General features: G+C 37.4%; 1 protein-coding gene across 4 annotated transcripts; it reads left to right on the top strand.

Annotated features, from left to right (window-relative positions):
• The first annotated feature begins 622 nt into the window (after window positions 1-622).
• IFI44 (interferon induced protein 44) lies at window positions 623-19311 on the top strand. Of its 4 annotated transcripts, none has more exons than XM_041749924.1 (9): window positions 623-735; window positions 981-1480; window positions 6439-6475; window positions 7205-7400; window positions 7554-7703; window positions 10512-10683; window positions 11723-11823; window positions 13437-13611; window positions 19084-19311. In XM_041749924.1, the coding sequence occupies exons 2-9, from the start codon at window positions 991-993 to the stop codon at window positions 19113-19115; spliced, it is 1353 nt and encodes a 450-aa protein (XP_041605858.1). In that variant the 5' UTR covers window positions 623-735; window positions 981-990; the 3' UTR covers window positions 19116-19311. The 4 variants fall into 4 exon arrangements, with proteins under 4 accessions (XP_041605858.1, XP_041605857.1, XP_041605860.1 ...); XM_041749923.1 differs by lacking the exon at window positions 19084-19311 and adding an exon at window positions 13993-16835; XM_041749926.1 differs by lacking the exon at window positions 19084-19311 and adding an exon at window positions 14015-14168.
• The last annotated feature ends 6546 nt before the right edge of the window (window positions 19312-25857 follow it).

Below are 25857 nucleotides of genomic sequence, written 5' to 3'. Positions count from 1 at the left end.
AAGAGTCTCCTGCTTTTCTGAGTCAGGGAACAGTGGGAACTGAGCATGAAAGGTGTTCAGATGGTGGTGACATTGTCCTCAACACTTGCTGATCTCCAAAAGCCTTACATACTGCCTCAGTGTTCTCTGTGTGACACTGCTGCTCCTCTGTCACAGCTAGACAGAAGTCTCCACAGTTCTTGGCTGAAATAAATCTCAAGAAAGTTGTTTTCAGACTGCATGTCTTACTCAAGAACTAGTGGATTTTAATACCAAACAGATAAATAAAAATCCCCAGGAAAACAAACCAACAAACAAACAGCACAGGAAACAGTGGACTCTGATGAGAGGAAGTTGATAGCAGAGAAGTGGACACTTTGAGGCCTGTGTCCTGGAGCAGGAATAGACAGCACTTTTTGGTATCTCAACATAGAGAAATTGAATTTCTCTTTCCAAAAAGTCACTTAAAAATCTAGCGAGCTGTTAGGTTTTCTTCTGACTTCAATTCTTTGACTTTCCTAATATTTTTATTTGACTTGACTGTATATGTTGAACTGGGCCGCTTTGTGCTCCCTCACAGAAGGAAGCTGGCACCCGGCCAAGTGGGCTGGGCCTTTCTGAGTTTCATTTTCCTTTTCTCGGAGTCCCTGAAGCCTGGAGGTTGCTGAAGAATTTTCTTTCTATCTTGTGTCTGCTTAGCTATCAGGACAGAGCAGCTATCCTTGGCTTCAGTCCCTGTACAGATTCTACAAACAGGTAAATGACTTGCTGCTTTTCACTATTCCTAGCCACTTGCCAATAGAAGTCTTCTTTTTTGAATTGAAAAAAATAATTTAGAATGAAAAGCTAGTTAAAGATTTTTTCTTGCTATTTGATCATCCTCCATTTCTTCATCTTATGTCTAATGTAGAGTAAATAAGAGGCACAAATGTAAGCTTTGTGACAGTATGTGTTACCTGTTTTTCAATATTTAATGGAGAATGTGTTTGATTTTCTACTAGATTGAGAAGTATGGCAGTGACAACTTGTTTGACAGAGATGCAAGAAAAGAAGCTGCAAAGTTGTTTTGGAGGAAAACGGTTTACCCTTCTCTATAAAGCAAGTGTCCATGATTTCTCTGGACATAATGTGTACAAGAGATGCAATAACCAAGGGCCTACTGTGATGGTGATTTATAGTGAACATGATATTTTTGGGGCATATATAAAAGACAGTTACCAGGAATATGGTGAAAAAATTCCCATTGTCCTATTTGCCTTTCAAAAGAATGAAATTTCAGAATGCAAAATAGGTGCATATTCACCATCTACATTTCTCTGTCTGTACAATGAAGATAATTGTTCAGAATTCCTCTTAAATCTGGATGGAAAAAAAGTGACTATGAAATTAGATACAATTGAGAAACTTCAACTGAAAGGTCAAGTTTCAAATGAGAGACATCAAAAGCATCAAAAAGATAAAATTATTTCCATTAAGGAATGTGAAGTTTTTCGATGTGAAGGTAGGTTTAATCAGATAAACTTATATAGAGTTTTCTCCTGAATGTTTGGGAGATTTTGACTCATCTCTTTAAGAAAGAATCTCCTTATCTCTGGGTGACCCAGACTGAAACCTGGCCATACATTGTTTGCTGAGACCCAACCATGGCCAAAAGTAGCATTTACAGTTTTCTGGAGTGTGTTTGTGTGGGAGAAGGAGTAAGGGAGGATGAGGAAAGGTAGAAGGAGAAGGGAGAGAAAGAGAGAGAGGCAGCAAACCTAAAGATTGTTAGATTCTCTTGGAATGAAACCAAAGCTTGAACTCCTCTTGATTGGTACTAGATCCAGCAGTTTCCCATTGTATCCATTATATCAAAAGATCAAAATTAAGTTACTTATTTTTCTGCTAAAGGACATTGTCTCCAGTATTTTCTTTTATAAATAATGCTTTGGTAAGGTATTTATGAATATAATTGTGCACAAAAATGCTTTTTTAATAGTAACTTCGTGGAAGTAGGATTGTTGTTTAAGAATTATTTACATTCACACTTTGATAGATACCTCTCAAAAGCTTTTATACTATCCCCAAGAGTGTTATAGAAATGCCTATTTCCCTATCTTCTTGCCACTATTCGGTAATATCAAATGTTAGAATATTTGCAATCTGATAGTCAAAGGATGGTTTCTCATTTTCTTCCGTGCTTATTCCTGATTACTAGCAAGTCTATAGGTAGTGGCTCTTTATATTTCTTCTTTGAAATAGTTAATAATGTCTATCCATTTAAAAGAAGGGACCCTGGGAATGATAATCCTTGAGTATTTTCATGTTCCAAACTAATGGTTTGTGGTCTTTATACTTGAATGATCATCAGAGTATATAATTTTGGGGGGAGGGGCGATTTTGTAATGTTTCCACACTATTGATGTTGCTGTGGAAAACCTAGGGCCAGACTTACTTGTTTTTATTGTTTCCCTTTGGATGATTTGATCTTTCTTCCTGGCTGCCCCAAACGTTTAAAATGTTTTTTGTTGATCTTTGGTAAATTTACCTGGCTATGTCATGATGTTGACAATCATGGATCAGTTAAGAAAACTTTATATTGAAGTATAACACGTAGGGACGCCTGGGTGGCTCAGCGGTTGAACATCTGCCTTTGGCTCTGGGCGTGATCCCAGGGTCACGGGATCAAGTCCCACATCTGGCTCCCTGCATGGAGCCTGCTTCTCCCTCTGCCTGTGTCTCTGCCTCTCTCTGTGTGTCTCTCATGAATAAAAAAATAAAATCTAAAAAAAAAAAGTATAACCCATAAACAGAGAAGTGCACAATTGATAAATGTATCAACTGACAAACTTTTGTAAATTAGACACACTAATACAGCCACTAGTGAGATGAAGAAATAGATTATTATCATCGTTTCAAAAGACTCCTTGCTGATTCTTTCAGCTTATTACCAACCCAAGTTAATTGTTGCTTTGGCTTGTGTCAACATTAATTACTTCTTGTTTTTGAATTCTATATAAATGGAATCATATCAAAATATGTACTCTTTTCTGCTTGGCTTCTTATGTTCAATATTATGTTTGGGGGACTGAGCTAAACCAGGGATTGGTTTATAAAATAAGACCTCTACAAATCAGATATCTTACCCAGTATTAGGTTTGGGTAATAATTTCAGGGATAAAGGCAATCAGAAATCTCAGAGAAGGCGGAAAGGGTGCAAGAATATTCTGTGTGTCTCCTAGGTCCTTGCTTTGCTTATTAGACATATGTTTCTGTATAAAAACAACAAGCAGAGTTGTTTTATGAAGTTTATGGGCCACTTTACATATTGAAGAGTGATTATGTAATGGAAACTTTATATGTCAGTGCTATGGCCTGACTGTGCCACCCCCCCCCCAAACTCATATGTTCACTGAATATGACTATACTTGGAGATGGGGCCTCGAAGGAAGTAATTAAGGTTAAGTGAGGTCATAAGAGTGGGGCCTTAATTCAAGACGACAAGCATTCCTATAAGAAGGGACACCGGAGAGCTTACTCTCCGCCCATGAACATATAAGAAGTGGTCATGGGAGAGCACCGTGAGATGGCTGCCCCCTACAAAACAAGAGAAGAGGCCTCAGGATGAAATTTACCTTACTGCACAGTGTTCTTGGACTTCTCAGCTTCCAGAACTGTGAGAAATACATTTCTGTTGTCCTACTTCATGGTTTGTATGGCATCTTGAGCAGACGAAGGCGGTCAGCTTACATGACAGTTCCTGTTGAAGATGTGCTCATGCATCCATAGGATCCGTATTTATTTATCCTAAGTAATCCTTAGCCAGGAACATCCTGTTAAGGACATTCAAGAGATAAGTATGTTCCTTGCAGGAGATATCATTAGTCTGTTTACCAGGAGATAAGATTCGTAGCATATTTGCAAAGGAATCAGGTTGAGTCATTTTCTTTTTTTCCCCTGAGAGTGTTATTTGGTAAACTGAGCAAATGTATCTCAGGACAGCTGTTTAACTCCCTGCCTCCCTACTGATTCATCCATATTATGTGTTGTAGTCATTTGTTCCTTTTCATTTCCATATACTTTGCCAGTGTAATGATTCCATCTTTCTTTCTTTCTTTCCTTTCTTTCATTCTTTTTTTTCTTTCTCTCTCTCTCTTTTTTTTTAGGTAGGCTCCATGCCCGGTGTGGAGCCCAACTCCAGGCTTGAACTCAGGACCTGTGCTGAGATCAAGTCAGGCACTTAACTGACTGAGCCACTCAGGAGCCTCTATTTTTGTTTTCTTTTGGTTTTTTAATAAAATTGCTGTTGGTAGACATTTGAGTTTTCTAGTTGGGGGCTATTACAAATAATACTGCTATAAGCATTCTTGTACATGTGTTTTAGTTCATATTTTTTAAAGAATATAAATATAAACTTTCTGGGTCATCAGATTTGTGTATGTTCAGCTTCAATGGATTCTGACAAAGTTTTACAACATAGTCCTACCAATTTCCACTGTTGCAAGCAGTATATTAGAGTTTCCGTCATGTCTGAATTTTTCCCAACACTTTTTGTTATAATATGTAGCCATTTTGGCATGTGAGTTGTGGCATGACATTTTGTGAATTTGGTTTTCTTTGATTAGACTAGTCAGTAATATATTTTATAGTTTAAACCAATTACTATATTAATTTATCCTTTCTTCAATGTACAAAATTTATCTTGTGTTTTTGTTAATTCCTTTTTATATTTCTAAGGTTTGTTTCAATATTCTTTTCTATTTTCTATTTTCAAAAATTTCCTTCTTTCTTGTTATTAACAAAGTGTACTTTATCACAAGGTTGATATAGTGTTTATATTATTATTTTCTATATATTTACAATTTTGATTTTTAATTTCCTTTTGGATGTTAAAGTTAAGAAAATGCTTTGTAACATCCCAAGAGGTTGCTTTTCTCTTTGGTTACACTTACACTTTTTTTTGTTTTATTATAGTCATTGTATGTAGTCTTCAATATTTTTACTTTCCGTAATTTATTTTATCTTTTTAATTTTTTAAAAATTTTTATTTATTTATGATAGTCACACACACACAGAGAGAGAGGCAGAGACACAGGCAGAGGGAGAAGCAGGCTCCATGCACCGGGAGCCCGACATGGGATTCGATCCCGGGTCTCCAGGATCGTGCCCTGGGCCAAAGGCAGGCGCTAAACCGCTGTGCCACCCAGGGATCCCTACTTTCCGTAATTTAAAGAGATTTTCTGGAAAGATATGGATAGCCATATTTTTAAATGTTTCACATAGTATTCTTCTTTTGTATTATAGAGAATTGCCAGCATCACTATACCTGACCCTTTCAGTTTCTTTTTTAAAGATTTTATTATTTATTTATTTATTTATTTATTTATTTATTTATTTATTTATTTATGAGAGAGAGAGAGAAAGCATGAGTAAGGGGAGGAGGGGGAGAGAGAATCTGCAGCAGACTCTACACTGCGGGTGGAGCCCAAAGTGGTGCATGGAGCCTGACCTGGGCTTGGTCCCACTACTGGGAGATCATGACCTGAGCAGAAATCAAGATTTGGTCACTCAACCCACTGAGCCAACTAGGTGCCTTTTCTTGTCTTTTTTTCTTTTTTTTTTTTGCCTTTTCAATTTTAAATCAACCACAAAAGAGTGTCTCTTCACAGAAAATAAATAATTCTGTGCCTGAGTCTCATTGTTCACATAAAGTCCTCAGTCCTTCCCTGAACACTCACTACACTCTGATGCGGTAGGGATGAGTTCTACATTCTCTTAGGAGCCAAGAAGAAAATCAAATGTATTGGAAGTTCCAGGAAATCCAATTGCAGATAGCAGGGTTTTTTTTTTTTAAGATTTTATTTATTTATTCATAAGAGAGGCAGAGACACAACCAGAGGGAGAAGCAGGCTCCATGCAGGGAACCAGATGTGGGATTTGATCCCGGGTCTCCAGGATTATGCCCTGGGCAGAAGGCAGATGCTAAACCACTGAGCCACCCAGGCATCCCACCGATAGTAGGTTTCGGAGAAACATTGGTACCTATGGGTTTTTTTTTTGTTTGTGTGTCTCTGTACATTATCCCTTTCAGACCTCTTGGATCATGGAGAGTAGCTATCTTTAACTATTCTCAGTCTTTCTTTGGCCTGTCCCTGCCTTTATACCTTGCTTCTCTGATTCAGAAAGGACCTCAGTTCTCATTTCCCGTGTTGGAGCAAGCCACACACTACCACTGAGTAATTGGATGAGAAGAGATCTGTGAACCATCTAATCTTACAGTGCCCACCTTGCCTCTAGCTCTAGACTCTCCAAAGAGATGTTAAGGAGGTTTGCCAGAATTTTCTCCACTTGCTTTCATTATACTGTGCTGTTCTTATGGAAAAGCTATTTTTGTATTTTTCCCTGGTGAAGGCATTGACATTCAGTTAGCCAGTCATTCAACAACTGGTAATTTGCATTTTTCTTTGATTATTCCCCTAGACTTACTGGACAAAAGAAACATGGAAGAGATTACTCAGTAAGTCAATGTTTTGAATGTTTTTTTATTCTGCTCATTATCTTAGACTTATTCTATTATAGGTTCTGTCAAATTGGCAGCATAGATTATAACAGACAGCTTGTGGATCATTAAGAATAAACTATAATTATAATTATAAAGCTGTTTGTGATAATACCAATGTTAAAACAGAAAGAACACCAAGTAGAGGGAAAGCCTTCCTAATGTTTTTATATACTTGAAGGAAAACCATTATTTGGCTGTATGTCTACATTATATCTTAGGCTTCTTGCAGTTACAATTTCAACTACTTTAGGCAATTACTTTGGAAGGGCTGGCTGGTAGGTGGAGAATGCTTATATGAACTTCAAGAATATGTTAGAAATTACCTACTTCCACAAACTTCAAAAGTCACATATTATGTTGTGCTTTTTGAAGTTTATTACTGATAAGTTATCTTCATACTTAACACAGTTCATATTTATTACTAGGTTTATATGATCTGCTTGCTTAAACCTGGTAGATTTTATGTCTGATTGGATTTAGTTTATAAGTGTTATTTTTATTTTTTCTTCTTTTGTAGTAGGATTTGAAGTAGGATAATTTCGTGTCCTTTTAACAGGAAAGCAAATTGCTACTCAAAAATAAAAAAACAATATATAAGAAAAGAAAATGAATCCTAGGAAAATTTATGATAAGTTCTTGTGATCTACCCTCCAGTCAACTGTTAAAATTGTCTTGTTTCAACAGGCTCCACAAGAGCTTATTGTTTGACATAAAATCCTATAGGCCATATAGAGACCTGGTTCGCCAAATACGGATTCTGCTCCTGGGTCCAACTGGAGCTGGGAAGTCTAGCTTTTTCAACTCAGTTAAGTCTGTTTTCCGAGGCCATGTAACACACCAGGCTCTGGTGGGCTCTGACGCAGCCGGGGTGTCTGACAAGGTATGTCCATTCAAGGTCACTCAGTCTTTACTTCTTTGTTTGAGTTAATTAGGGTTGAAAAGTCTTTTGCTGGTTGACTTCATTACGTGAAGGCTTTACCTCCATTTGCAATTTAAAAAATGTACCTTAATACTGCCTTTTTCTCCTCTGTAGTACAGGGTATATTCCATTAAGGATGCGGGGCATAACTACTCCCTGCCATTTATTCTGTGTGACTCAATGGGCCTGGGTGAGGAGGACAAAGGGCTGTGCATGGATGACATAGTCTACATCTTAAAAGGCCACATTTCTGACAGATACCAGGTATGATTGAACTAATTATTGAGAAAGTATAACTGATATTTAAAATGTTTATTTTTGCTCACTATAGACAACGGCAGAGGCTAGTCTAATTTAATGCATTATGATTTATTTTCTTGAACTATACTTGTTCAAGATCATTTGTTCCTTTTTGATACTTTATTCTACAAAGAATTAAAACATCCAAAGACTCTTTTGTCAAAGCTGCCATAACAACTCTGAATGTTGTTGCATATTCAATTGCCTTTGGCTATGTGAAACAGAAATCCAAATACAGCAATTTACTCACAAAGGTAATTTTCCTTCCGTAACAGGAAGTCTGAAGGTAGGCAGCTTTGGGCCAGTGTGAAAGCTCTCTGAGGTTATCAATTTCAAAGGTCAATCTGACTTTCTCTTACTGAGACCCTCAGTATGGGGTGCTTTGTGTCTCCCTAAAATTCACTTGCCAAAGCCCTAATCCCCAATGTGATGGCATTACAGCACATTGTAGGGGATCTTTTTTTTTTTTTTTCAGTTGGGACCTTTGAAAGGTGATTAGGTCACAGGGTAAATCCCTCATTAATGGGAGTAGTGTCCTTACAAGAAGTGATATAAATCTTTCTCTCTGCCATATGAGGACACAGCAAGGAGATGCCAAATCTGCTAGCACCTTGATCTTGGACTTTCTAGCCCCCAGAACTGTGAGAGGTAATTTTTGTCCTGTAAGACACCAAATATGGTCATTTGTTATAACAGCTCAAGCAGACTAAGACATGTGGCTTTCATCCTTATGCTCTCAGATGTCCTAGGCGAGAGGAGGGGGGAGATTAAAGAGAAAGCCACTTTAGTCTGTCATATTTTTTAAAACTTTCTAGTACTTTTTATAAACATTTAGATTTTGAATTAGTCATTAATTTATCTAGTTCCAAATGAATAGTCAATTGTGCCAACATCTTTCATTGAATGTCTTTGCATCTTTTACCTACCAAATGTAGGGATTGGTTTTCATATTCTCTAGTTTGTTCTTTTGTTGTATTTATCAATCCCTTTATGATATTCTTGTTATTATCATATCATTTAATTGTTTTTTAAAAGATTTTATTTATTTATTAATGAGAGATGCAGAGAGAGAGGCAGAGACATAGGGAGAGGGACAAGCAGGCTCCATGCAGGGAGCCCGATGTCAGACTTGATCCCGGGATCCCAGGATCACACTCTGAGCCAAAGGCAGCCGCTCAACCCCTGAGCCACCCAGGTGTCCCTATTTAATTGTTTTAATTACCATAGTAATCAACTATGTCTTTATACTTCACCGGACATGTCATATTCATTACTTATTTCTTGCATCTGTTTTTCTTAACATTTTCACAATATACTTTTCCAAGTGAGCTTATTTGTATTTTATTTGATTGTTTGTGTTTGATTTGTTGGTGTTTTGATTAAAATTACATTAAAATTTTATATTGAAAGTTTATTTACATCTTTGCATATCCAGTGTTTTTATCCAGAAACACAGCATGTTTTATTTTTCTATTTATGCAATGGCTTTTCATTCTTTAGTATAGCATTATCTTATAGAGGCAAAGTTTATTTTTAAATATTCTTTTTTAAAAAAACAAATTTATTATAGAGAATTTCAAACCAATGCAAAAGTAGACAAGACAATTTAACGAATTCCCATTTACTCAGCTTCAACAATTTTTGATTCACAGCGCATCATCCATGTCTATCCACTTTCTCCTCTCCTGTATTATTTGGAATCAAATTTAATACATTGTAACATTTTTAAAAAAAGATTTATTTATTTATTCATGAGATACACAGACTGAGAGAGAGAGAGAGAGAGAGACAGAGACATAGGCAGACGGAGAAGCAGGCTCCTCGCAGGGAGTCCAATGAGGGACTTGATTCTGGATCCCTGGATCACTACCTGAGCCAGAGGCAGGCTCCCAACCACTGAGCCACCCAGGCATCCCTACATCATAGCATTTAATCCATAAATCATAGCAAGTACACCAAAACTATGGTCACAAATACTGAACACACCCTTAGTAGTCAACTAACATTTACCCAAACCATATGCAATTAGTTTTGGCATACTGAAATGTAGTCTAAAGTCAACTTTACAAACTGGGGCATAGTCAAAGAATCCATTTTATTTCTCTGCCCCTTCAAATACATTTTTTTTCCTTTTTAAAAATAAGCAACCATATAAAAATGTATGGTTTACTTTCCTTTTTTACTGTATAAGAAAATACTTACAGATTTGTGGTTCTTCTCTTTTTTGGGAAGTCATGAAATACCATATATATATATATATATATATATATATATATATATATAATTGATATATTAGAGTCTTGCTACTACAAATAGCCCTGAAGTTAATAGGCTTGTACCTACATCATTTTGTATTTTTGCTAGTATACCTGTGACAGATTCCCAGCAGAGGGATTGCTAGTTTGAGAGTATATGCATCTCGTTTTGAACCACTTTCTGCCCTTGCATTCTGTGTGATGATGCCGGATTTCTTTCTGAATGTTCTCACCTCCACCTTCGCCCACACTGCTTCTATCTAGAACACTTTCTACTGTATGCTCGTTCCCTTTATCAGACAACCCCCCCCCCTACTTTGTAGCTCCCAGATTACGTGTCCCTTTCTTGCAGAAGCTTTACTTGCCTGTGTGAACAGGCTGCTTGCTACTTACATAGACTGTCTTCCCTATTGGATTGCTAGCCTCATAATATCAGAGACTTGTATACCGCCTCATACATAGTATGTGCTCATAAATATCCATGGAATTAATATATTGCTTTATGTTTACCTTACAGTTTAATCCCATGAAACCAATCACACCAGGTCATAGTAACTATATTGAAAACCCATTGCTGAAGGACAGAATTCATTGTGTGGTATTTGTGTTCAACATCAACTCTGTTGAACACCTCTCTTATGAGATGATGGCAAAGATCAAAAAAATTCGAAGGGAGTTGATAAAGTGTGGTGAGTCTCATTCCACTTTGCTATTAAGAGTAATTTATTAGACTATATTATAGAATGGTTTTAGAACAGGATGAGAAGCTTAAGAAATTGGGCATGTGAATCTTCTCTGGCCCATCAGTGTGGTTCAATCAAATCAAGCTCTTGATAGCTGTATGATTCTGTGTGAGTGACTTAAACTCTCTATGGTCTCAATTTCCTAATCTATAAAATTAGTATAATAATAGCACCTACCTCAGAGATTTATTATAAGGATTAAACAAATCATTATATTTGAAGAGTTTAGCACAGTCCTCACTACCTGCTATCACTATATCCTAGCATGAATTTATTTACCAAAAGTTCTAGCTTTTCCCTTGGATCTTAAATGATTAGAAATGGAAAACAATATATCAGTAAGAAAAGGTGACAGGGAAGTAAGATGTTAGGTAGGGAGTGGTAGTATAAAGGCTTAGGAGAAGGTAAACAGGATCAGGGAATTAGAAAAGCCCCATATTGGCTTTTCTTGGCTTTATTATCCATTCTGTCTGGGAAAGAGCCAGTTTATCACAATCTTGATTAAGTTAGAAGCATGAAATGATTTACTTGCTCATTGAAGTTTGAAATCTTGCAAGGGAGGTGTGCAGAAAGCATTGTGACAGAGAGCAGTTTATTTGTGATGCTTTGACAATGCTATTTCCTCCTTCTTCTCCCCCATCTTGTTTATTAGATCTCTTTTCTCTAGTCTCCATAAAAACAATTGTTGGGATCGGACATAAGACCAGTCAACAATATTGTAGCTCAGTTTTAGTTTATCTCTTCCAAGAGGTGGTTTTATTTGAAGCCTCATTTCTTACCATAGAAAGCAATGAAGGAAATTTCCTATGTCAAAGGAATTCCATGTACTAATGAGTAGTTGAAAGGGATATTTTTAGGGGAGTGGACCTTCCCAAATCTCTGAAATGACTCCATAGAAAGTGTGTTTTATAATTGATAGCTGATTAACTGAAAAATACTGATGCTGTCTTTAATGATCAAAGTGACATGTATCTGTTTGGTCTAGGTATAATACATGTGGTGTTGCTCACTCATGTGGATAGCTTGGATCTGATTACAAAAGGTGACTTCATAGACATATATAGATGTACACCTGTGAAGTGCAAGGTAATGAATGATGTTCCTTTTTGTAAACACATATTCTGGGATATGTCACTATAATCACCTGGTACTACTGTGTATAAAAATAAAATGGAAAAAAAATAAAATGGACACCTACAGAACTTAAGAATTAAAACAATTGCTTGGATAATTCAGATTCGTGTCCCAAGATTTAAAAATTAAATATTTATTCATCTTTACACAGACACAGATCATTCCATTCATTATAATTTAATCTAATTAGGTTCAATTCAACAAATGCTTGCTTATTTATTTATTTAGAAAGATTGTATTTGTTTATTAATGAGAGACACACAGAGAGAGGCAGAGACGTAGGCAGAGGGAGAAGCAGACTTCCTGTGGGGAGCCCGATGGAGACCCTGGGGTTCATGACCTGAGCTGAAGGCAGACACTCAACCATTGAGCCACCCAGGTGCCCATCAACAAGTATTTATTGATTGCTTTTCATACTGAGTCAGAGTGATCATCTCTAACCAGATACACAGATAATTAAAACAATTTCTCTTCACTCAAAAGCTTAGAATTTTATCAATGGAGGTGAGGGGATGGGGGGTGGGATAGGAAAAAATTGACAGAGTATGAGTATGATAAACCTCATGAAGGGACTCAAAAGTGAAAGTTTAGAGAGGAAAATATTATGTTAAGGGAGATGGGGAAGATTTCATTCCTGGAGTGTCACTGGAAAATAGCTTTCAAAGAGGAGGAAAGTTTCAGGAGGTGAAGAGACAAAAAGAGGAAAAAAATTGGGGTTATGAGGATGATATATGTCAATACATCAGTGTATGAAAAGGCAGTGTGAGTGGGAAGCATGGAATCATTCCGTTTAGTGGAGGGCTGAATCCTTGTAGGAAGAGATAAAATTAAAAAGTTATATTTGCACAGGTGAATTGACTTAATTAGGTACATTACAGGGAGTCATAGCAATTTTTTTCCTCTTCTTTTAAGTTTTTATTTAAATTCCAGTTAGTTAATATACTGTATTTTATTGCTTTCAGGCTTACAATATAGTGATTCAACACTTCCATATATCACCCAGTGCTCATCACAAGTGTCCTCCTTCATTCCCATCACCTATTAAATCTACCATCTGTGAGATGGGTGCCATCATTACCGCATTTTAAAGATGAGGAAACAAAAGCACAGTGTTTTTGACAGTGACAAGAAGTAACAGAGACCCGTTTTGAACCCAGGTGGTGTCATTCCACAGAGAAATTAGTCTAAGCAAGAATTAAATATCATCATTAAACTAGTCTAATAAAAATTGACTAATCATGAGAATACTTATAATAGGAAACAGGGAAATTACAGATTCCAGCGTAAGAGTATTAAAAATGCTTCAGTTTCAAAGTTATCTAATAGAACTATTAGTTATCTTTCATTTCTAATTCACGTGGAATCTGTTGTGTGTATTCTTGATGAAAATTAATAGCGATACTGAACATTGACTTGTGAAGCTCTTTAAGAAAGTATTTATGAGACCAGATCTCTATCCTCATTTCCCCAACAGGTATACCATTGCCAAGCTCCTGCTTTTTGTCACTGTTTTCACAATATATATTGACCTAAGATAAGTCTTTGTCACTGTTTCTGTTTTGCAGTTAGAGATGGTCCACAAAGAACTTGGATTTGCTCTTTCTGACATCTTGGTGGTTAGTAATTATACCTCAGAGTGGGAACTGGAACCCGTAAAGGACCTTCTGATTCTCTCTGCACTGAGACAGATGCTGTGGGCTGCAGATGACTTCTTAGAGGATTTGCCTCCTGAGAAAACAGGTAGTTGTATTTGGTGGTATAGACACTTGAAAGTGTCAGCTCTATGGCTACCCCCTGCTTGGATCTATTGTTCACCATGTTTCTCAAATTCTCTCGACAATACATGCTGCGCCAGTTCAATCAAAGATCAGATAGAAGTTTCAATCTATACTAAAATCTTATTTTAGTTTGTAAGAAATCAGATTAGAATATGCTACCCTCTTTGTTCTCTCTCACTTGCAAATGACGAAGAAACCCTCAAGCTACTACTGATCCTACCATCTTGGTTTCTCTCCTTCATAGAGCATGCACTTCCAAAGTTGGGGTTGGTTGGTTTAGACCCCCAGTAACCCAACGTTCCCCTTCCTTCTGGTTTCTTTTCCCTAAATAATCCAGTAATAGTATTTTGTTTCTCTTTTCTCAGAGAAAAAGAAGTAAAAGAAGGAAACAAATATGTGACTCCTTCACATACTAATAATTTTAATCTCATCATAGAAGAGCAAAAACTGAGAAATAAGAAAACAGGAAAAATAGAAGTAGCTGAAACGGAAGGGGCATATTTTATGTATATCTGGAATGAAGATGCATATGCGAAATTGTAATACCTGCAAATAACTAGGAACAGCTATTAATAGGAAAGCTAATAGCTTTATAGCTATTAATGGTGAAAAAAAGATTATAGTTTCTTTTGGATTTATGTTCTGTATCTGTGAAAAATGAAGGTTTCTTCTTACAAAACCTGTTACCTTAAGTGTGTGTGTGCTTTTAGCAAAGTTTATTTTAATATAACTTGTCAGCATATTTTGATCTTCACCCACGTCATCTTAATTTTGCCTTCTTGTTTTATTTCTAAAGCATTTGATCTTCTCTTTGGGTCTCCAGTCAATGTTGTATTCTTTAACCTAAAGCCATGTTTTTGTTTGTATAATATCTAAACCTTTTTCCAGGATGTGACAATTAATATTTATGAGAATTCTAGAGAATTAAAACTGACTATAGCTTGATTTTCTGCCAATTACGACTATTTTAGTTACAAGTGAAAAGACTCAACCTGAATTATACGAATAAAAAATAAACCATAGAAAAGGCTGGGATTGAAGAGAACTGCCTCAGCTAGTTGTATCTATAGATTCAAAATCTATCCTCTCTTTCTCTCTCTTGCAGACATGCTCTCACACCCACACCCACCCACACCCACATACACAAACACAGACTCTCTGGTTCCTTCTTTGTGTCTATTGCTGTCATTTTCTCAGGCTAGCATTCTTGATAAATCTTGAGCCATCTGAACCCAAGCTTCAAGTTGACATTCATTCAGTCCCAGGACCCAAAAAGGAAGAGGGCTTTTCTTTTCCAGTTTCATTATGAAATATTCCAAAAAAGGACCGCAATTGATCTAGTTTGAATCATATGCTGAGCCTATAGGAGCAATCACTTTATCTCCAGAAGAGGGAGAAATATAATCATCCTACCTTGAGTCATACTTGCCCAGGAAGAGTGATTTGTTATTAGAAGCAGGGAGTTAATCATGGACATGGTCGCTGTTGTATTAACTCAGCTGGAGACGCACCTCAAGAAGTATCTCACAGATTCAGAACATTTTGTATCTAGTTTCTCACTTAAATTATAAAGAAAGTCTTATCAATAGGTCTAAAATTGTTAACAGTTACTTTAAAAAAGCTATTTATTAATATATATGCATAAAAAGTACAGAGTTCATGGCTCAGTACATTTTGATAGACTTAACCCATGAAACTAGAACTCAGGTAAGAAACAGAACATTGTAGAATATCCTAGAAGTCCCCCATCTAGCCACCTAGGATATCCACTACTCTGGCTGCTAATTGCATAGATTGGTCTTGTCTCTTTTATCACTTACATAACATCATGCACTATTTACTCTTTTGGATCTGACTTATTTCATGAGATAGTATATTTGTTTGATTCCTATTATTGTACATAAGTAAAGATAATTTAATCTTATCTCTCATGTTATTGTGATGTTAATGGGCAGTTCTAATACTTTCCTTATAGGTCAACATACATGTTGTGTTAAGCATTTTTCTGATTTATAACTACATAGAAATAAACCATATGACTTTGGGTCTTTCCAGTTTTGTATGATAATAAATATTCCATAATGGGAACATACTATATTTCAGTTTGTAAATATACCTTGGAAATGAGAAGTAGCATCATGAATAAGTTGATATTATCCTAAAATTTATGGAGTTGTGTAAAGGGTCAAATATAGTCAAGATGTTCTTAAAGAATGAAGTGGGAAACAAGGTATAAAGAGACATATTAAGAAATGTAAGTTGACTTTGGTGCATTAATAAATTAATGGAACAGAATGGAGAATCCGGAAACAGACTCAAACACGTCTGGACATTTGTCCTATGATAAGGTTAGCATTGCAGATGGATGGAAAAACAACAGACAGTTCATAAATGGTCTAGTCAATTGGTTTGGGGAAAAATAACAGTGAATCCTTCACATTATACACAAAAGTCTACTTTAGGTGAACTAAGTACCTATGTGCTAAAGGGCATTGAGAAGATAAAGTAGAAGGGTACTTTTATAATGGGGGTAATAAAATATTTCTTATGTCATATTTATTAAACAAGATACAAAAAGCTTAATCTCAAAAGAGATTGAAAATTCAACTACACTGAAATCAGTAACTTTTATATTCAACAAATCCCATTAAGATAGTGAAAAGACACCACAAAATGTGGAAAAACATATGACTAACAAAGAACTAATAAAAGGATGTACAAAGTAATCCTACAGGTCTAGAAGAAAACTAAAACATGACAGAAAATGAACCAAAGACTTGAGAAAGAGCTCTAAAGAAAAAGGAAATTCAAATATTTCCTTTTTGAATGTGTTCTATATCAGAAGAAATGTGTTCTATATCATTAGTAATAATTAAAAAATCCAAACTAAAATAATTTGATTCTTTTTTTATGTTTATTGAGATTTAGTTGACATATAAAGTATGCATATTTAAGGTGTAAAATTGAGTGATTTTTGACATATGAATATACCGTAAAACGATCTTGACAATCCAGGTAGCAAATATTTCTATCCCTCCCTCCAAAAATATTTACATGGGGCCTTCATAATCCATTCTTTTTATTCCACCTCTTGTTCTGATCCTCAGATGATTGCTGGTCTGTACTCTGTCACTGTAAGTTACTTTTCATTTTTTAGAATTTATATACATGAAATTGTACAAAATATACCCTTTTGTGTCTGGCTTCTTTTATTCAGTGTGTTTTGAGATTCAACCCTATTGTTGCATGTAACAATAGTTCTTTCTTTTTTTTGAGTGGTATTTCATGGTGTGAATATACTACATTTCTTTATCCATTCATCTGTTAACAGACTTTTGGATGGTTTGTGGTAAAGTTCAAGATATGCAGACAGACCTGATGAGCTAGCAATTTGACTCTCAGTTATGTATCTTAGGGATACTTTCATGTGTGCACCTGAATACATGTATAAGAATTTTTGTAGTAGCATTGTTCATCATAGTCCCAATTGGAAACAACCCACATACCCATCAATAGTAGAAAAGATAACCCACATACCCATCAATAGTATAAAATTGTGCCATATTATATAAAGTACTTCATTTCATATAGCAAAGAAAATTAAAGAATTATATATACAATAGTGCAAATACTGCAAATATAATATTGACTAAAGGGTAAAGACATCAATGAATCTATACATTATGAATAGATTTCTATAAGTCTCACAAAAATTCTAAATAAAAGAGAGGAAATGACGACCATAAAAAGATGGTGATTACCTTTCAAGGGTTTGGGGTTGTGAAGAGTCAGGGGCTCACCTAGCTGTTTTGCAGAAGCTAAAAATGTCCCATGTGTTGAACAGGGTGGTGATGAAATGGATATTTGCTTTATAATTATTTTTAAGTTGTGTATTTGTCTTGCATACACTTTCTGTATGTATTATATATTTTGTAATTAAAAAAGAAAAAAATGAGAAACGATATCATATACAAACATTAGAATTAGACAAAACTGAGTCTCTGCTACATCATATGTGATCTTTAAAAAGTCTCTCATTGCCCGATCTTACAGATGATGATAACACTTTATTCATAGATATGTTGTAAGAACTAAATTAGATAATATATACAAGTAGATTATCAGTGCAGGTGCTTAGAAACAGAAACTCAGGTGCTCATGGGCATTGCTAATTTTGTATAATGGCAAACTGATACAAAAGTTAGACTTGGATTTTGGTAGCTCATAAAAAAAAAAAAAGATGAAAGAGACCTAAAGTCAAATTATCAGAGTTTTCGATTTTGGTTGTTTCATATCCAGTTTTTTTTTTTTTTTAATATACCTTTGGCTTCAAGAGCATATTGTATTTCAAATGCAAACTTTATAACAGCAGAGAAACATATTAAATGGCTTGGTCACGTCTGCCCCCTGCTGGCCCTACAAAGCGGGAAGGATGCTGAAGGTTGAATTTGGAAGCTCACATAAAAACTAAGGTTTTTCTAATTTTTCAAAAAGCTATCACAACAGAAACAATTTTAAATGTGTAATTTCATAAAAGGTATGCAAAATTTACATTTTTCCTGGTTGAAGCTGTGGTAGTATTTGGAAATGCTGTGTTCTGCATTCTCTAATATTTCTGGCGTTATATTAGACTTATTATTATGCACATTTGCATTTTAAGCTAACAGTAATGTGCCCCATGTTAGCGTTTTTGTTAACCTGCAGAATAGAAAATTGAATGTACAATATTTAAGGCTTATGGTGATCAATGAACACACAAAATGAGTACTTTTGCCCCTTGCTTTTCATAAATGTGATCCCCAATTACATTACTTTTGGATGAAGTCTTGAACCCACTTATCCAGGAGTTAATTTGTATAGACAAATCACAGTTGTGGGGAGCAGGAGAAACATTGTACTTCAAGTGCTGTGTTCTCTCAATTTTGATTTCTATTTGATTTAGGATTATTACTTATGAACCAAGAGTTTGCAAATTAGTTACTGTAGCAAATTGCTACCAAAGCATGAAAATACGCCTTGTTTCCCTGCCAATGCTGCCTTTGTAGAGATTTACAGTGGATTCCTTTCCTTTCAGTTACAAAAGTATTGGGTCCAACCTTTCTTAGGATGGTTTTCCTAATCTGGACATATTTGATCTCATATTTGATAAACTGTAAAACAAGAGCTCAACTGCGTGACTTCCTCCTCTTCCCTCTTTTGTGCATTCTCCTGTCTCCATTGCTTTGTTCATACTTTGGGGGCAGTTACTTAATTTCCGTTTGCCTTGTTTTCTCATCTGATAAATGGGGATACTTCACCTATGTCGATTATTTTGAGGATTAAATGAGAAAGTATATGTAAAGTACTTTTTGAAAAGTGTCTGAAACAGAGTAAGCACTAAATAAATGCCTTTAAATATTATTCACTTTTCCCTGGCCTTTTTTTTTTTTTAAAGATTTTATTTATTCATTCATGAGAGACACATAGAGTAAGAGAGAGAGAGAGGCAGAGACACAGGCAGAGGGAGAAGCAGGCTCCATGAGGGTCCAACGCGGGACTCCAGGATCAGGCCCTGCGCTGAAGGCGACGCTAAACCGCTGAGCCACCCGGGCTGCCCTTCCTGACCTTCTGTAATATTTCTCCCCTTTCCCATCTACCACCTACCAATAAAGAATTGTTTTCTCTGCCATTGGCATTCTGCTGACTTTTTGTAGATATCATTCAAGCATTATCACACTCTGCGAATTATCTTGCTACATGACTGTGTACGTGGTACACAGCTTCTTGTGGGCAGGAGTCCAAATAGTACAGTTTCTGTGCATAATAGACATCCAATAATGTTTTGGGAGACTAAAAGAAGTGATGAGAAAACATATGAAGGTTGCTGGAATGTGAACCCGATTCATTTAATGCCAATTGAGAACAACAACAAAAAAACTATTTTTAAATATAGGAAACTAAAGTAGGAAGAGGCAAAGAAAGGTAGAGCTGAAGCCATTACTCCTTTTAATGGTCAGTCTTTTTTCAAAATATTTTATTTATTTATTCATGAGAGACACAGAGAGAGAGGCGGAGACATAGGCAGGGAGAGAAGCAGGCTTCCTGTGGGGAGCCTGATGCAGGACTCAATCCCAGGACCCTGGGGTCATGTCCTGAGCCGAAGGCAGACACTCAACCACTGAGCCACCCAAGTGCCCTTAATAGTCAGTCTTAAAGGTTGCCCTTATTTATCGGACTCTGGCAGAAAATAGAAGGGACTCCAGGTCTTTTAAGCCATGTGATTTTATGTAGAAATTTGGCTATGCAAGTGATGGGAAAGCTGAGAAGTCAAATGAAAGACGGAGAAGCAAGCAATAGGTTGGCCAAGTATGGGAGATGGAACTTTACCTCTATCATCTTCAGTGTTTTCAGCTGAAGCTCTTTAACAAAATGCGGGACCAGCAGGAGAAAAACAGTTTATTAACACATGCACACCGCACATCATGATGGAGAAACCTCAATGAGTAACTCAAAACCATGGCTTGGAAAAAGATACATGCAGCCCCATATTCGTTGTAGCATTATTTACAATAACCAAGATATGGCAACAATCCAAGGGGCCATCAGCGAATAAATGGAGAAAAAATGTGTACAACAGAATATTACTCATAAAAAAGAATGAAATTTTGCTCTTTGTGACAATATGGTTGGACCTAGAGGGTATGTATTACGCTAACTGAAATAAGTCAGACAGAGAAAGACAAGAATCACACAATTTCACTTATATGTGGAATCTAAAACCAAAACAGGGGTGCCTGGGTGGTTCAGTTAGCTAAGCGTCCAGCTCTTGATTTTGGCTCAGGTCATGGTCTCAGGGTCCTGGGACTGAGCCCCTCCCCCCATCCTTGGACTCTGTGCTCAGCCAGGAGTCAGCTCCAGGATTCTCTTCTTCTCGCTCTGCCCCTCCCCCAGCTGACACTTGCTCTCTAAAATAAATAAACCTTAAGAAAAAATAAAAATGAAACAAATGATCAAAAAAAAAAAAAAAAGCAAACCAGAAAGTCAAAAAAAAAAAAAAGACCCAAATACAGAGAACAAACTGATGGTCAGAAGGGCTGGAGGGTGGAGGGTGGGGGGGTGGAGGGTGGGAGAAGGTACAAGAGGCGTCAATTTCCAGTTACAAGATAAATAAATTGTGGGGATGACAAGGACAGCATGGGGGATATAGCCAATAATCCTGTAACGTCGTCATGTGGTCATACTTGGTGACTCCACCTGAGGCGAGCACTGTGTGATATACAGAATCATCCAGTCTCTAGGTTGTGCACCTGAAATTTATATGCCAATTGCAAACAAACAAAATTGTTGGCTTACAACTCCAGTTCATGTAGCATCCTTGTCAAAGAACAAGACATTTGTGGGGGAATGGCTGGACAAGGAGAACAGTTTTAGGCTTCCAAGATGGCAAGCTGTGGGGTGGTAAATCCATGAGAGGGCACTGATCCAGTCAGGTTTGTTTGCAGGTCACTCTGGTGCTGTCCATGGGCCAATAAAGAGTCTGTCTCCAGGAAAGGGAGAATGTACCTCCTACCTTTAGGCAGAAAGGGGGGGGTGATAGAGCTTTTCTTGCATTTCCTGCTTCTTAATTGCCTACAGCTCAAAAATCATTTTTAGGTCAAAGAGGCATATTTTGGGGTGAAGTATTCCAATTCCCTTCAGCTAAAAGAGAGAAGCCACTACCACCCTTAGGGCGGAAGGAACAATGTGATAAGACAGAGGTCTCAGAACCGAGGGGCCAAAGCTCTCTAGAGGGAGCGAACAGAAGGGAAGTACCAAGTGAAAGGTTAGGGCTTGGGATGGGGCCCTCCCATGGGAGCTGGAGCCAGGAAGGAGGCACTTTGGCTGCCAGAGATCATGCCCAAGAGGAAGAGGGGAGCCCGGATCTCACACGTCTGTCCTCTCATCTCTAGTGGGTACCTCCCACTGGCCAGACGCAGATGGAAACCTGCCCAGGTAGGAGCCTGGAGAAAGCGGCCTGCAGAAGTGGGCTTTCCTGTGACTGAGTGGAATCCGGTGCCTGTCTGAGGAAGAGATCTAGAGGCAAAGGTGCCGGGGACCATCCTATAACTCTTTTCTTCCCCACAACTTACGTTGCGACCTCTGGTCTCTCCACTCCTAAACTCAGGCCAAACATGTACACCCTCACTACGTCTGCAGCATAGAATGCAAGCTTGATGGTTCTGCCTATTGGAATTTAACAAATTGTTCAAAGCCCAATTTGACCACATTTTATGACTTTCCTCATGCTATCAGTTACAGAAAGTATCCCACTGGTACCTTCTAGTACTTTCATTATATCTCTGTAGCAATGAATTTTGCTTTACAGTGTGGTGATTTATGTATGTGTCCTTCTCTCCTAATATTAAAAATATTTTGGGCTAATGTTTGACTAAAAAAATCCCCCCTGATTCAACACTTTCTTTGGTGCCAGAATGTGTGGACTGTGAGTTGTGTCCACAGGGCATTACCTGAGGTGGTTTGCCTCTATCCACGGCCCAGGGACTATGGCACCAGAGAAGACTTCTGTTAGTTTAGCTACGATAGGAAAAGAACTTTCTTCCTCAGGTATGGGGACACTGAAGCTATAATGGATGTTCAGATTTTGCCCTCTCTTTTGGAGAATCCATTGTTGGCACGGACCTAATTTAGTTAGAAAAATAAGTACACTGAATTTTTTAAGGACTGTTTTTCTTTTCTTCCAAATACAGAAATTTCTATCTCTTTTTCAAGACAAGTCTCCAGAGAGTGAGAACATGATAGCCAGTATGCTTTTCCTTTACAAGGGGTAGTGAGGCTGATTTAGTAACACCAGTATTAGGGTTGCTCACTATCTGCCGACGGAGCTTCGAACTCCATATTTCCCAATGTCTCATACTACAAATTTCTCAGTATTCTGGGAAGAAATTATTTACCTGTTCAACAACATTCTCTATTAAGCATCCATGTGCCATGGACTGTGTAAATGTTTCAAGGTCGGTTCTTTTTTTATTTTTTCTAAAGATTTTATTTATTTAATTGAGAGGAGAGAGAGAGAGAGAGAGAGAGAGAGAGCATGCGAGTATGAGCAGGGAGAGGGATGGAGGGATAAAAAGGGAGAACCCTGCTCCCCCACAAGCACGGAGCCCAACAACTCCTCAATCCCGAGGCCCTGGGGTCATGACCTGAGCCAGAAGCAGCCACTTAACCCACTGAGACACCCAGGCGGCCCCTGGGAAGGCTAGTTGTGCACAAAGTTTGGTTATAGTGATCCCTGGGGTGGTGAGGTGGTTCCTTTCAGGATGTGGATTGGGTCTATCAAGGGCCCAGTTTGGAGTAAAATGATACCATCTAACTGAATCACAGCCATGCCAAGGGCATGCATTTTAACATATAGGCCTTAGTCAGTCATTTCAACATCTCAGTATCTAGAAACTTGCAGCTATTTCGTAATCTCCATAGACTTTTGAGATATTCTTCAAAGCCTCAGACTATGGATTTTTGAGACTCCCTCCTGTATTGTTCTAATTTTGCTTCTTTTCCAGGCATACTCTGTTTTTAAAACATTTAGCACTCATCTGAACTACATTTTCTATGCATTCCATATTTCTACGCATGGAAAATAATGCTTATCCTGAAAAATCATGTAAATCATAAGTTACAAGAATGGACTCTTATTTGTATCCCAGAATATTGATTCCTTCCATTCTTTGAGATTATTTTCATGAGATTCTCTATGGTGCAGAGTACTGTTCCAGACTCTAGGGTCTGAGGAGGTAGCATTAGAATGGGACTTTGGAAGCAAGGAGTCAACATTTTGCTCAATCATTAAGTAGTCTGTGATTTGAGGTTAATTTCTTTACTTCCGTAATAGTCAGTTTATTTGTAAAATTATCAGCTTGGACTTCACAAGATTAATTCTAAGCTCTTTTCCAGCTCTGAAATTCTGATATTATGATTTAAATATTTGCATATATGGGGGAGGAAGCTAAAACTCTATGAAGTATACATCTCTGACACATGAGGTCCTAAGTGATATAACTTGATTTTGCAAGTATCTTTGATGAGCAAGTGGTGGGAGAAATACAGAAAGACTTTGGCAACCTGTAGTTTACAGAACATCTTTCTGTGACTTTTCTCCCACCTTTCCCCAGTTTTCTATTCAAAACAAGTTTTATCACAATTTGCAACTGACTAGAATCAAAGTAGGACATAGAAATCAATCCATGTTTATTCTGTTTTCATAGATCATTTAAAATTACCAAATGTTGTGTCAAGGATCTGTAATTGGTCCCGGTTTGTCACCTGTGGGCTCAGATGACAAGACTGTATGTCCAGAGAAGTGAGAATATCATTACTTCAGGCAAGTGAAGTCTGTGTGGACAAAAAGAGACAAACTCATAATCTACAGTGAGGCCTGGGGGTGGGGTGGGGTGGGGAGGAGGGCAGGAGAATGACAGACCGAGTAGAGAGAGAGGGACAGGCAGTTCAGCGGGAGCAAGGACCCAAGAGGCTGGGAACTGAGAAAGAATCATGTGCATCGAGGGCCTGGGAGCTTCAACAGTGATCCTTGATCACGATGATGGCTAAGTGGCTCTGTTCAGCTGCTAATTTCATGTGTTTTCTCTTGCTATTAGTCACAAAATGAATCACTTGCATTAAGAGCCAGTATCAGTTGTAAAACAACAACACATTAACTGCTATTTTCCCTGCACAACATTTATTATCGTTGGTTTCCCTTAATGCCAGTTATTATAAATACATTGCAAAAATTTAGAATACTATACAGTATTATAAGACAAGGACTCACAAGAGCTAACTGTAACCCGTGCACTCTTCTAAATCATCATTTATTAATTTATATGACTCTTCAGAGTGATCAAATCCCCTCATCCAAATCAAAGAGAAGGATAGCGAAACTCTGCTTAAAATAGCTAAAGAAACATGTTGTTTACCTCATTCTTCCCAGGTGCCTGCCAAAAAGTGCCTGGATAGGCAAACAAGTGGAGAATTAGGTAGGATCTTGGCTGTATAGGTCACCAGTGAAAACTGCTTACGTCTCTAAGTCCTTCCTATAAATGACCTGTTATGAGGACCTCCACTTTGGCTCCAATGGGTGGCCTGCTGTTCTAATGTAGTGCTTCCTAGCTGGAGCTTAGAAAGGCATCAGAAAGGACACTTATGCTAAAATGTTCAGTGGATTTTCAATCAGAGTTCCAGTCATTCAACAGGAAAAGATCGCCTTTTCAAAAACAGTACTGGAACAAGTAGATAAATAAATGCAAGGGGAAGAAAGAAACTCCAACCCTTACCTCATCCCACAAACGCAAGTTAACCCAAAATGGGCCATAAAGTTAAATGTAAGAGCTACAATTAAGAAGTTTAAAAATCTTTTTTTTAAAGATTTTATTTATTCATGAGAGACACAGAGAGACGGAGACTTAGGCAGAGGGAGAAGCAGGCTCCCTGTAGGGAGCTTGGTATGGGACTGTATCCTAGGACCTCAGGATCACCACCTGAGATGAAGGCATATGCTAAACCACTGCACCACCCGGGTGTTGCGCTTAATGAAAATCTTTATGATACTGGCTTAGACAGAGATTTCTTAAACAGGACACAATGGCCACAAAAAACAAAAATTGGAAAAATGGACTAGATTGAATTAAAAATATTTTATTTTTTTAAAAATATTTTATTTATTCATGAGAGAGAGAGAGAGAGAAAGAGAGACAGAGACAGAGACACAGGCAGAGGGAGAGAAGCAGGCTCCATGCAGGGAGCCTGACTTGGGACTCGATCCCAGAACTTCGGGATCACACCCTGGGCTGAAGGCGGTGCTAAACCACTGAGCCACCCGGGCTGCCCTAAAAATATTTTCTTTTTGAAATATCTATGTCAACAAAGAGCAGATAGCCAAAAAAATAAGCAAAGACCTCATCCAGAGCATATTAAGGACTCTTATTCAAAGAGAAAATATTTTAAATGGGCAAAAGATTTGAACAGATACTTCACAAAAGTGGCCAGTTATCTCTCAATCCATCGCAGAGGATGACCAACGCCAACAGTCATCGGGGAAATGCAATTGAAAACACTGCGCTGCCTATGACTATCTTAAGGCAAGGTCTACCTTTATGAAAATAACATGGCAGTGAAGTCTTCTACTGCGATAATTTGGGAAAATCAGCATTCTATGGTTACTGAGAAGAAGCGAACA

Source organism: Vulpes lagopus, chromosome 3 (assembly GCF_018345385.1).
Source record: "Vulpes lagopus strain Blue_001 chromosome 3, ASM1834538v1, whole genome shotgun sequence".
Lineage (NCBI taxonomy): Eukaryota > Metazoa > Chordata > Mammalia > Carnivora > Canidae > Vulpes > Vulpes lagopus.
This window is presented reverse-complemented; position numbering and strand designations above follow the sequence as displayed.

Bases quoted from the DNA above. Each gene is read 5' to 3' on its own strand.
- IFI44 (XM_041749923.1), top strand. From the start codon at position 991: ATGGCAGTGACAACTTGTTTGACAGAGATGCAAGAAAAGAAGCTGCAA. The intron at 6,476-7,204 runs GTAAGTCAATGT...TTGTTTCAACAG, and splicing joins AACATGGAAGAGATTACTCA to GCTCCACAAGAGCTTATTGT. The intron at 11,824-13,436 runs GTAATGAATGAT...TCTGTTTTGCAG, and splicing joins GTACACCTGTGAAGTGCAAG to TTAGAGATGGTCCACAAAGA.